At 41.6% G+C, this 13,877-nt stretch overlaps 1 long non-coding RNA gene and 1 gene segment (V, D, J or C); one reads left to right on the forward strand and one right to left on the reverse strand.

The window, feature by feature from the left end:
• The window catches only part of LOC123584377, a 271,648-nt gene extending 258,618 nt beyond the window's left edge, over positions 1 to 13,030 (reverse strand). Inside the window, 2 exon segments of the C gene segment in view lie at positions 12,474 to 12,796; positions 12,898 to 13,030. Coding sequence covers positions 12,474 to 12,796; positions 12,898 to 12,943 — 369 coding nt within the window.
• On the forward strand, positions 10,284 to 12,685 carry LOC123584389. The gene is made up of 2 exons (XR_006705388.1): positions 10,284 to 10,563; positions 12,474 to 12,685. It is a non-coding gene; the product is annotated as an uncharacterized LOC123584389 (long non-coding RNA).
• Positions 13,031 to 13,877: the final 847 nt, after the last annotated feature.

Here is a 13,877-nt window from a genome sequence, read left to right on the forward strand (position 1 = left end):
CCTGGCTGAAGTCGGACGCTTAACCGACTGCGCCACCCAGGCGCCCCGGGTTTTTTCTTTTTCAAGATCTTTGGTTATTTGGGGTCTTTTGTGGTTCCATGATAATTTTAGAGTTATTTGTTCTAGCTCTGTGAAAAATATTGGTATTATTTGACAGGAAATTGAATTATTTGCATTGAATGTCTAGATTGCTTTGGATAGTATTGTCATTTAACAATGATTTTTCTTTTAATCCATGTGCATGGAATATTTTTCCATTTCTTTGTGTTTTCTTCAATTTCTTCCATAAATGTCCCAGACTTTTCAGAGTACAGATCTTTTACCTCTTTACTTAGGTTTATTTCTAGTATATTATGGTTTTTGGTGTAATTTTAAATGGGATTGATTCCTTGATTTCTCTTTCTCCTGCTTCATTATTGGTGTATAGAAATGTAACAAGTTTCTATATGTTGATTTTGTATGCTACAAATTTACAGGATTATTGTACCAGTGCTAGCGGGGTTTTTTTTGGTGGAGTCTTTCAGGTTTTCTATATATGGTATAAAATTCAACTCCAGAACTGAATAATCCTATTAACAAATGGCCAGAAGACATGAATAAGCATTTTTCCAAATGTGACCTACAGATTGTCAATAAACACATGAAAAGATGGTCAGCATCACTCCTCATCAGGGAAATATAAATCCAAACTACAATGAAATATCGACTCACACTGGTCAGAAAGGCTGAACTCAACAGCACAAGAAACAACAGGTGTTGGTGAGGATGCAGAGAAAGAGGACCCTTTTCGAGGTGCTGGTGGAAATGCACACAGGCACAGCCACTATGGAAAACAGCATGGAGGTTCCTTAGAAAGCTAAAAATATAACTACGTTACGATAGAACAAATGCACTAGTAGGTATTTACCCAAAGGATACAAAAATACTAATTTAAGGGAATTGTACCTCTATGTTTATAGCAGCTATGTCACAAACAGCCCAGCTATGGAAACAGCCCAGCCCAAGTATGCATTGATGGATGAATGGGTATAGAATACGTGGTATATCTACATAACCCCGTCCACGCACACTGGAATATTTCTCAGCCGTAAAAGGAATGGCATTAGCCATTTGTAAGGACAGGGATGGGCTTAGAGAGTATTATATTTACTGAAATAAGTCAGAGAAAGACAAACATATGATTTCATCCATATGTAGAATTTAAGAAACAACAAATGGGCAAAGGGACAAATAAGAGAGAAGAGGCAAACCAAGAAATAGGTGATTTTTTCAATGTTCACTTATTTATTTAGAGAGAGAATGGGAGGTGGGGCAGAGGCAGATGGGAAGAGAATCCCAAGGAAACGTCGTGCTGTCAGTGCAGAAACCAAAGTGGGGCTCGATCTCAGGAACGATGAGATCAAGACAAGAGCCCAGATCAAGAGTCATGGGCCTAACCCATGGAACCACGTAAGCACCACGAAACAGATACTTAACTATAGGGGAAAAACTGATGGTTACCCTGGGGAGGGTGGGTGGAGGGATGGGGAGGTAGTTGATGGGGATTAAGGGGAGTGGTCATAATGAACACTGGGTGCTATATTGCAATGTTGAATCACTATACTTTACACCTGAAAGTAATATTACATTGCATGTTAACTAACTGGAATTTGAAGAAAAACTCAAATAATGTATTTATAGTGCCTGCAAATGGCCATGTTGGCATACATCCCATGAAGAAGCATTTATTGCAGAAAATATACTACCAGAAAGAATACCTAGAATATTTGAACTAAAGTATGTTCTTTTCCTTTCCCACCCCAGATCAGCAAGTAGAAACTCCAGTGCAAGTAACTGGGACTATAGGCATGTGCCACTGAGCCTTGCTGCAATCTCCCATCCAGACTGTTGTAGCCAATACACATGGTTCCTGGTGACCAGCTCCTGTTCAAAGGACTCTTTCCCAGAGGGACAGGATGTCAGTGACCCTAAGCTGTTTGCTGTTGAGGCCAAGCCCCAGCAGGTGCCACTGAGATGTGCGACCCACTCATTGTTGGCAGCCCCACTCCCAGGAAGGAAGCTCTGCCCTGGGCACAGTCCACTAGGGATGCTGGGAACCTGATCACCCCACACCTGACTTGTATGGCAGGAGTCTCATGCCACCAGGACAAGCAAGCCACAAGGCAGTGAAGCTGCCAGCCATCCCTAAACAGAGCCCTCAGTTTCCAAACTGTTTGGAATCCTGTTTGTCCCCGACACCCCCTGCAGCTGCAGACCTTTGCCCAGAGTATTGCCCAGGGTAAGGGGGAGATGGAGCAATCCTCTAAATCAAGGAGCAAATCTGTTCCTATAGAACTGACTTCATTTCCAGCTGAGTGTGAGGAAGGTCTGGCCCTCATGTTGTGGGAGAGTCAGGTGCAGGAGACCAATAGTTTCAGTGGAGGATTCCTAACCTACTCCTGCTCACCTGCAGGAGAGAGCCAGAGCCAGGGACAGTGGAGGGAACAGCTCCTGTCAGAACACATGTGAGATTATGGCCTCAACAACTCTCCATTCAGAGGAGTCCGAGGTTGTAGGGTTCAGTCTGTGGCGACTCCATATATCAGAGGGTGGTTGAACATAGGAGTGCTCTCAAATGAAGCAGAGTATCTCATCATGTGGTTTGGGAAAGAAAGAGATAAGGAATGCCCAACCAAACCACTGTCACCATGGTCTGGCTGTGTGAATGTCCCAGGTCACACCACCTCTGTAATTATGGGACTACCGCCCTTCCCTCCACATCATGTCTTTGAGTTTCACCTGGTTTCAGGTGTGCATCAGTAGTGTCACATTTCTCTGGCAAAGCATCCCATTGATGGAAGTTTCGTAGTTGGTTTATTCCTTTATATTTAGAAAGACTTTTGCCTTATTCTGAGCTTCTAACCCTAAGAAAGATGCTATAAATATTTACACACCATTTATTTTCTGAGCATGGGATTTCATTCTTCAGGGACAAATACTCGGGAGTGGTATTTCCAGGTTCCTTTTTATGCCATCCATGTGTAATTTCATAAGCAACAGCCAACGGTTTTCCAGAGCTGGTGTTTGTTTGTCAATCTTTCCTGCATTGTTTGAGGCCCCACGTATGCTGGATGCTCACTTGGATGTTGTTGTCAGTGTTGTTTTCATTCCGGAGCCATTGGGATGTGTGTATAGGGCATCTATTGCGTTCTTGATTTGAATTTCCCTGACAGTCGATGGTGTGAAGAGTCTTCTCCAGTCAGTAACTAATGTGTCTATAACCTCAAGGATAGGATGTCTACTACACAAGGCTGTGCTTGTTTTATGGAGGTTTGTTTCCTTTCTTCCTATTGACTGTTGAGGGTTCTTAGCATATTCAAGATGCAGGTCCCTTGGTGGTTATGCAATTTGTGAATGTTGTCTCTTACTCTGTAACTTATCTTACTATTGGTATTCACGTGGGCAGATAAGCGTATTTGATTTTCACAAAGTCTGTTGATACCACTTCATTTTATGGGTGTTGTGTTCTTAGCTATAGTTTTCATTTTCTTGATGATTGATTGCCTGTGACTAATATTTTTTTAAACTGTTTATTCTTGATAGAGAGAGAGAGACAGAACGTGAGCAGGGAAAAGCAGAGAGAGAGGGAGACACAGAATCTGAAGCAGGCTCCAGGTTCTGAGCTGTCAGTATAGGGCCTGACAACAGGGCTCAAACCCTCAAATCGTGACATCGAGACCTGAGCTGAAGTGAGACACTTAACCTACTGAACCACCCAGGCACCCCACTGATTTCTTGACTTACAATGTAACTAAAAGTCTTGTTTTTTTCTGGTTTCTCTCAAGGTTGACTTGTTCCCTATTTGGTCTCTGGTGACTTAGAGTTTTGTCGTTTGTTTTCAAATTTATAGACTCTAGCAAATCATTTTCGTGGCATGGTTTTTCATGATATATGGAAATTATGTGGAAATATATGAAATTGAAGTTCAAATTTCACAAGAGTTGCCATTCTGTGTCTCTTTGGCCAGACTGCTCATCAGATTTGATAGATATGCTCCTGGGGTCCAAAAACACGTTTACCTTTTCAGGTGGTGGGCTTTCTATATGTCTCAGGAGCCGTTGAGCTCTGTGCACACAACCGAGCTCTTGACACAATTTTTCCTTCGCAATTCTATGTGAAACCCTCCAAATCCATTTTTTTGCATTGCCAGATTTAGACACTTCATGAATAGAACGCATTGAAACTCTTGTATCATTTCCTAAAATTATTTTACCCTTGCGTGTTTGGGACTGTAATTTTTCTTCTTCCTTCCAAGGGGAGCTCATATCTGCATTTGTGGAATTCTTCCAGGCTTCTCATCTCTTAATACTTTTCCAAAGTGCTGTGCAGTTTTTGACCAAATGAAAACTTAGATTTATTTGTACTCTACCACATTGGGTGATAGGAGCCGCAAGACAGGCTGCATCAAATGGTGTTTTTTTTTTGTCCCCTTGTATGTTATCTGTCATATTGAATGTTTATAGAACATCTAGCCCCTCACTTTCATGAACCACTAACAGGGGACATGGTTCTCTTCAAGAGACAGGCAAGGAAGACAAGGTTGCTGAGACAGCAAGTCGGGGAAGGAAACCCAGAGCTTCTCAGGAAGCGTCAACTGTCCACACTTTCCAGTTCTGCAGATGTGGGTCCCTGCTGAGGCCCAACCTGGGTTCTTGTGCAGGTGTCTGGACAAGCTGCCCATGATGTGTGGGCACAGTGGAGTTGGGAAGGGCAGCTGTGGTTTGAGTTTCAGCCCACCTGGCACTGCTGTGAAAATTCATGAGTATGTTAATTTATGTCCACCATCAGTTAGGGATATAATGAGTAAATGCAAGACGTTAGACTCACTCCCTTAGATTCCATGTTCATGACAATTTGTGACAACAATTCTCCCTTCCTTTTTTCCACTTTTTAAATTTTTTCAGTTTGTGTTTATTTGTTAGTTAACATATTGTGTAATATTAATTTCAGTAGTAGAATTTATTGGTTCATCACTTACATTAACACCCAGTACTCATCACAACACGTGGCCTCCTTAATCCCCAACACCCATTATTGCATCCCCCACACACCTGCCCTCCAGCAACCCTCAGTTTGGTCTCTAACCTTAGAGTTTTTTTATGATTTCTTGCTCTTTTTCCCCTTCCCCTAGATCATCTGTTGCGTTTCTTTTTTTTTTTTTTTTTTTTTTTTCAACGTTTATTTATTTTTTTGGGGACAGAGAGAGACAAAGCATGAACGGGGGAGGGGCAGAGAGAGAGGGAGACACAGAATCAGAAGCAGGCTCCAGGCTCTGAGCCATCAGCCCAGAGCCCGACGCGGGGTTCGAACTCACGGACCGCGAGATCGTGACCTGGCTGAAGTCGGACGCTTAACCGACTGCGCCACCCAGGCACCCCTGTTGCGTTTCTTAAATTCCCTATATGAGGAAATCATATGGTGTTTGTCATCTTTGACTGACTTACTTTGCTTAGCATGATACCCTCTAGCTGCATCAACATCTTTGCAAATGGCAAGATTTCATTCCTTTTTATGACTGAGTAATATGCCATTCTATACATATAGCAGATTAATCACATGGTGGACTTTTGGTCTCTTTCCTCAGTTTGGCTGTCATAGTTAATGCTGCTGTAAACATTGGGGTGCATGTACTTCCTCAAATCAGAAGTTTTGTATGCTTTGGATGAATTCCTAGTAGAGCAATTGCTGGAGTGTAAGGTTGTTTGGTTTTTAGTTTTTAAACTGTTTTCTGGGATGGTCCGGGCACTTTGCATTCCCACCAAGAGTATAAAAGAGTTCCCTTCTCTCCTCATCCTCATCAATATCTGTTGTTTCCTGAGTTGTTAATTGTAGCCATTCTGACAGGTGTGCGGGCATCTCTCATTGTAGTTGTGATTTGTAATTCCCTGATGATGAGTGATGTTGAGCATATGTTCGTGTGTCGGTTAGCCATATGAATGCTTTGTTTGGAAAAGTATCTCCTCATGTCTTCTGCCCATTTCTCCACTGGATTCTTTGTATTTTGGGTGTTGAGTTTGAGAAGTTTTTTTTTATAGATTTTGGATAGTAAGCCTTTATCAGATATGTGGTTTGCAAATATATTTTTAATTTCTGTAGAATGCCTTTTAGATTAGTTGATTGTTTCTTTAGCTGTGCAGAAGGTTTTTATTTTGATGAGGTCCCAGTAGTTCAAGTTTGCTGTTGTTTCCCCTGCCTCTCGAGACACGTCTAGTAAGAAGTTGCTATGTCCGATGTCCAGGAGGTTGCTGCCTGTGTTCTCCTCTAGGATTTGATGGTCTCCTGTCTCACATTTAGGTCTTTCACCCATTTGGATTTATTTTTGTGTATGGAGTAAGAAAGTGGTTCAGTTGCATTCTTCTGCATGTTCTGGTCCAGTTTTCCCAACACCCTTTGTTGACAAGGCTGTCTTTTTTCCCATTACATAGTCTTTCCTACTTCATCCAAGATGAGGTGGCCATACATTTGTGAGTCCATATCTGGGTTTACTCTTCTGTTCTCTTGATCTATGTGTCTCTTTTGTGCTTGTAGCTTACTGTCTTGATAAGTACAGCTGTGTAATATAGCATGAAATCCATAATCATGAAGTCTCCCGTTTCTTTGTGTAGCATAGACATTTCAACACTCCTTGCTCCTTAAATCCATGAACATTGAAGGTGTTTCCATTTCTTTGTGTCATCCTCAGTTTCTTTCACCATTTTTAGAGTCTTCAGAGTATAGATATTTTAACTTTTTAGGTATCCTATTATATTTGGTGCAGTTGTAAACGGGATGGATAGTTTTTTTTATTTTTCTTTCTGTTTCTTCATTATTGCTGTGTAGAAATGCAGCAGATTTCAGTATGTTGATACTGTATCTTGTGACTTTGCTGAATTTGTGAATCAGTTCTTGCAATATTTTGGTGGAATATTGAGTTTTTTATATAGAGTGTTATGTTATCTGTGAAGAGGGAATGTTTGACTTCTTTCCTAACTTGAATGCCTTTATTATTTATTTATTTATTTATTTATTTATTTATTTATTGTCTGTTTTTGAGGATAAGACTTCCAGTGCTGTGTTAAGTAGAATGATGGGAGTGGACATCCGTCTTGTGTTCCTGACAGTAAAGGAAAAGGGTTTTTTTTTTCCCTGCTGAGGATATTAGCTGTGGGGTTTTCATGTACGGACTTTATGATGTTGAGGTGTGTTTCCTCTACCCCTTGTTGAGGGTTTTATCAAGAAAGGATGCTGTACTATGTCAAATTTTTTTTTTTGTATCTATTGAGAGGGTCATATCATTCGTATCCTTTCTCTGATTGATGGTATGTATTACATTGATTTATTTGTGACTATTGAACCACCCTTACAGCCAAGGAATAAATCCCACCTGGTCACGTTAAAGGATCCTTTTAATGTATTGGTGAATTCAATTTGCAAGTATTCTCTTTTTTTTTTAACGTTTATTTATTTTTGAGACAGAGAGAGACAGAGCATGAATGGGGGAGGGTCAGAGAGAGGGAGACACAGAATCTGAAACAGGCTCCAGGCTCTGAGCTGTCAGCACAGAGCCCGACGCGGGACTCGAACTCACAGACTGCGAGATTACGACCTGAGCCAAAGTCGGACGCTTAACCGACTGAGCCACCCAGGCGCCCCAGCACGTATTTTCTTGACAGTTGTTGCATTCTTGCTCATTAGGGCTAGTGGCCTGAAAGTCTCATTTTTAGTGGGGTTTAATCTGGTTTGGAACCGTGATCATACTGATCTTCTAGAATGAATTTGGAAGTTTTCTTTCCATTTCTATTATTTGGAACAGTTTGTGAAGACAGGAATATTCTATTCTACTTAAATAGAATATTTTATACTCTTCTCAAATATCTGGTAGAATTCACCTGTGAACCTATCTGGCCCTGGATTTTTGTGTGTCAGTAGATTTTTGATTAATGATTCAATTTCTTTGCTCATTATCAGTCTGTTCCTGTTTTCTATTTCTTCCTTTTTCAGTTTAGGTAGTTTACATTATTCTGGGAATTTATCCATTTCTTTAAGATTGCCCAATTTGTTGGCATATAAATCTCCAAATTATTTTCTCATAGTTGTATTTCTGTGGTGTCAGTCGCGATGTCTCCTCTCAAATTCTATTTACTTTCGTCCTTTCTCTTTTGTTTTTGCCAAGTCTGCCCATGGGTTTATCATTTTTATTTATTCTTACAAAAACCAACTTATAGTTTCATTCATCTGTTCTACTGTTTTTCTTTGTTTCTATATCATTTATTTCTTCTCTAATCTTTTTTGTTTACCTGTTCCTGCTGGCTTTAGGGTTCATTTGTTGTTCTTTTTCTAGCTCCTTTAGTTGTAAAGTGGTTGTGTGTTTGAGACCTTTCTTCTTTCTTGAGTTTGGCCTGGACTGCTATATATTTCACTCTTCCATCAACTTTGCTGCATCCAGATGGTTTGGAACTGGCATGTTTTCATTTTCATTTGCTTCCATGTATTTTTTATTGCTTCTGTAATTTCCTGAAAATCTCATTCAGCTTTTACTACAATGTTCTTTAACCTAATGTATTGGTGGTGTTGCCCAAACTTTTCTTGTGGTCGACTTCAAGTTTCATAGTGTTGTGGTTTGAAAATACGCATGGAATGATCTCAGTCTTTTTGTACTTGTAGAGGGCTGATTTGTGACATAGTATGTGGTCTGTTCTGGAGAATGTTCCATGCACACTCAAAAAGAATGTGCATTCTGGTGCTTTAGGATGGAATGTTGTGAATATATCTGTTAAGTCCATTCAGTCCATGTGTCTTTCAAAGCCATTGTTTCCTTATTGATTTTCAGCTTAGATTGTCTTTCCATTGTTGTAAGTGGAGTGTTAACGTTCTCTATTACTACTATTGTCTATTATCAATGAGTTTCTTTATGTTTCTTATTAATTGAGTTATATATTTCAGTGCTTACATTTTTGGGGTATAAATATTTAAAGCTTCAGATCTTCTTGTTGGATAGACCCCTTTATGATGATATACTGCCTTCCTGATCTCTTGTAACAAACTTTGGTTTGAAAACTAGTTAGTGTGATATGAGTGTGGTACTACAACTTTCTTTTGACGTCCATTAGTATGATAAATTGTTCACCCTCCCCTCACTTTCAATCTACAGGTGTTTTAGTTTGAAAATGAGTCAATCGTGTGCAGTGTATAGAAGGATCTTGTATTTGTTTTTATCCATTCTGGTATCCTATGTCTTTTGATTGGAGCATTTTGTCCATTTACATTCACAGTAATTATTGATAGATATAAACTTAGTGCCATAGTGTTACCTCCAAAGTCATTGTTTCTGGAGATTTTCTCTGTTTATTTCTAGTCTTTGTTACTTTTAGTCTTCCTTTCCCAGTCAAAGGGTCCCCTTTAATTTCTCTCAGGGCTGATTTAGAGGCCATGAACTCCTTTGGTTTTTGTTTGTCTGGGAAATTCTATCACTCCTTGTATCTGAATGACTGCCTTGCTGGAGAAAGTATTCATAGCTGCATAATTTTCAATTGCGCATGTTGGGGATACGATGCCACTCCCTCCTTGCATGAAGGTTTCTGTAGAGACATCTGCCATAGTTTTTTTTTTTAATCTTCCCTTGTTAGTTAGCAACTTCTTTTGTGTTGATGCTTTTATGGTTTTTCTTTATCTGGATATTTTGCCATTTTCCTATGATATGTCTCAGTGTTGGCCTGCTTTTTATTTTAGTTTTTATTTTAATGGGTGTTCTCTTTGCCTCCTAGATGTGGATGTCTGTTTCCTTCCCCAGCTTGTGGAAATTTTCACTATAATTCACTCAGCTAAAATGTATCCCCCTTTTTCTCCCTCTTATTCTTTTGGGACTCCTTTCAAAAGAATGTTATTACAGTTTATGGAGTTGCTGATTTTCCTAAGTGTACGTTTGTGATGCAATATTTTAAATTTCCTCTTCTTTCCAACTTCATTTCCCCCATAATTTTATCTTCTATGTGCCTTCCTCATTCATCTGCTTCTTTCAGCCTTGAGGTCATTATATCCAATCAGTTTCACATGTCGGTTACAACATTTAAAATTTCATCCTGACTAGTTTTTAGGTCTTTTCTGTTTGCTGTAAGGGTATCCCTCATGTCTCATATATTTTCCTCAAGCACAGCTAGTATCCTTATGATACTTTTTGAAAATCCTGTTTCATTATGAGAGTTTTTAGAAATTCTGTTTGAGGCACTTTAGTTTATGTGTTTTAATTATATCCCTCACACTGACCTTTTATCATTTTTTCTTTTAGGATGAATTCCTCCATCATGTTGTTGTCTATGTCTCTGCCTTCTTAAATGTTTTAGAAAATCCTGTTATCTTTTCTGCTTCTAGGGTAGTATCTTTATTGAGAAGTGTTCACATACTGTCCAGGGCCTGACACTTCATGAAGCATTTGTTTTATGTTCCGTGGCACTGTGCTGTCGTGTTTTGGCTGCTCTGTCCCTCAGGAGAGTCCTCTGCAGATTTTCTCCTTGCCTCCAGTGGGGAGTGTTGGACCTTGTCCCCAGTGTTGTGAGTTTTCACTAGGTGAGTTTGGTCTGCTTGTTAAAAGAGGCTAATTCCTATCTCCCCTAGAGGTGAGGATATGCCTCACTGTATGATCAGCTGACTTGGTGCGTGTGGGGGTTTACGGTGGTCTTTGGAGGAAGGGGTGCAGTGGTGGTCTGGTTGCCAGGCACTCTTTCCTAGTAAGCAAGCACTTGATGGGGGCTGGAGTAGGTGGAGCTTGGTGTTAGTGGCTCAGCTTCCACTGGGGATGCTGTGCTGCTGAGTGAAATCTGTCCATGCTGATTGGTGGGTGGAAATATTGGCATCAGCTCCCTGTCTAGTCCCTGGAGTTGGAGTTCCCAGCCTCCCCTGTTCAGGAAGCCCTCACACAGAGAGAACACTTGTGGGTCCCAGGCTTCCGTCAGAATTGCTTTCACCCTGTGTGCGTCCAAGCCATTGGCCCCTCTGGTGGCACAGGGCTCTTATGTTTTATCGCAGGAGCTCTGGCTGGGTTTGAAAACTCCAAATTGTGTGAACTCAATATGACAGGGACCCCACTGATCCTCTGGGAGAGGGTCTTGATGTGCTGTGCCTGGAGCTGGTTTACCCCAGATGGGCAGTTGCATGAACACTAGGGGCTTGGAGTACATGGTGAAGAACAACCAGAAGGCAGCGTCCAGCTAGCTGCTCTAAGAAGAGGCTCCTATGCTAATGATCAGGGAATTTTATTGGTGCCTGTCAGCTCTCCTGTCCTATGAGAGCCAATGCCCCGTCTCCCAAATGCACTGCAGGAAGGGAATTGTCTCTCCCCATGTGACCCAGGGGATACTCAGACCACAGTTCCCCTTATGGGCCTCTGCCCTCCTCCACAGGAGCACTGCTGTGCCCACCAGACTCCACCCCAATGATGGGATCGACTTTTAAATCTTCAGTCTTTGAGCTCCACGTTTACAGGAGGTTGACTTGTCATGATTAACTTCCTGGGTTATCTTGACTGTGTCATGGGTGCCCAGATTCACCACTGTTTCTGTGGATGTCTGCGATGTGTTCCAGAAGAGATTGGCATTTCCATCCATGGTTTCTTTCTGCCTGGGCACCACCCATTCCATTAAGTTTGTGAATAGAATCTGATGCAGATGGAGGACGAATTCCCTCGTTTTTACTTCCCATGTGCTTGTTTGAACTGGAATATTGGTCTCCTCTGGCCCTTTTTCTGAGAGTTACATCATCAGCTCTCCACGTTCTGAGACTAGACACTATTCAGAATCAGACAAGAATTACATCACTGGTTTTCCTGGGTCTTCAGCTTGTGACAGTAGATCATGGGACTTCTCAAACTATTTAGTTATGGAAACCAATGACCTTTGGGTTGTGTTCCTCAGGGGAATCTTGACTAATACATGGAGATTGTTTGTCTCTCCTTTAGAGTAATTGAATAAAGCTGTAGCTCATTTAAAGTCCTGAGTAGCAAAGGGCTATGAAGAAAGTGTCACGTTGTTTGACTGGGACAAGGGCTGGGTGAGGATAAGGAGCTGTGGGATCCTGTGGTCCTGGCTGCACAGGGAGCGCATCTGGGAATCCTGTAAAGGTGCAGCTGTTGTGCCTCAGGAAATCTGTAATTCACTCATGTTGAGGGACCAGAGTAAGCAAGTGCAAACAACTGTGTCTTTGTGCATGTTAGTCTAGTTTCCCTATGACAACCCAGTTGCTAATTCAGAGAGTTAATAGGTAAACACAGAATCATATAACCAGGGAGGCTCCCTGGGGAAACTGCTGTGTGGAGAGGAAGCCCCAGACCCTGACAGGAAACCTGCCTGTAACCTCTATCTGCACCTGCGCCTGGGAACACAAAGGAGAATTGTGCATAGTGTGCGCCCCCTGGTGGTGCTGATCCCCTCCTGCAGGGAGTTTGTGTCTGGGCTCCCAGTGAGGTCCCCTCACTGTGTCTTTCGCACAGTAATATGTGGCCGTGTCCTCGGTCTTGAGGTTGTTCATCTGCAGAGACACCGTGTTCTTGGCGTTGTCTCTGGAGATGGTGAATCGGCCCTTCACGGAGTCTGCGTAGTATGTGCTACCTCCATCATCACTAATGGATGCGACCCACTGCAGCCCCTTCCCTGGAGCCTGGCGGATCCAGCCCATGTTGCATAGCTACTGAAGGTGAATCCAGAGGCCACACAGGTGAGTCTCAGGGATCCCCCAGGCTTCACCAGGTCTCCCCCAGATTCCACCAGCTGCACTTCACACTGGACACCTGCAGACACAAGACATGTTGGTCAGGAATCTGTCACACATTCACTGTTTCTCACTCATATCCATTCACAGACTCAGTGTCTCTCGTTCACCATGAATTACCTTTTAAAAGAGCAACCAGGAACACCCAGCCCAGCACAAACTCCATGGTGAGGTGTGTGTGTTCTGTGCTGATCACAGAATGGGAACACCTGGGACTCCTGGCGCTGGGGCTCGTCTCCCAGCTGCAGGGTCGGGGCTGGGCTGGTTTTATCAGCACAGAGAGGGCCCCATTTGCATGTCCTCTGACATATATATCAAGCCCCAGACTTAGATTTGATTGTGTAAAAGTGAATGACAGGGTTAGGGACGCACTTCTACATTAGTTTGTGTGGATGGCGGTGTGACAATATGAAGAATTTTTTTTTTTTTCAGTTTTGGATTTTTACCTTTATTACTGGAGGCTTCGGCATAATCTTTAAGAAACATTTACCTCAACAGCATGATCACGCATTATTTTCTCTTAAAATATTTTAATTTTTTAATTTTTAATTAGTATTTATTTTTAGTTTTAAAAATTAACATCCAAATTCGTTAGCATATAGTGCAACAATGATTTCAGGAGTAGATTCCTTAGTGCCCCTTACCAGTTTAGCCCATCGCCCCCTCCCACATCCCCTCCAGTAGCCCTCTGTTTGTTCTCCATATTCATGAGTCTCTTATGCTCTGTCCCCTCCATGTTTTCATATTATTTTTGTTTCCCTTCCCTTATGTTCATCTGTTTTGTCTCTTAAAGTCCTCATATGAGTGAACTCATATGATTTTTGTCTTTCTCTGACTGACTCATTTCACTTAGCATAATACCCTCCAGTTCCATCCACATAGTTGCAAATGGCAAGATTTCACTCTTTTTGATTGCCGAGTAATACTCCATTGTATATATTTACCACTTCTTCTTTATCCATTCATCCATCAATGGACATTTGGCTCTTTCCATACTTTGGCTATTGTTGATAGTGCTGCTATAAACATGGGGGTGCATGTGTCCCTTTGAAAAGGAACACCTGTGTCCTGTGGATAAATGCCTAATAGTGCAATTGCTG

The sequence above is a fragment of the Leopardus geoffroyi genome, chromosome B3, assembly GCF_018350155.1.
Source record: "Leopardus geoffroyi isolate Oge1 chromosome B3, O.geoffroyi_Oge1_pat1.0, whole genome shotgun sequence".
NCBI classification, from domain to species: domain Eukaryota; kingdom Metazoa; phylum Chordata; class Mammalia; order Carnivora; family Felidae; genus Leopardus; species Leopardus geoffroyi.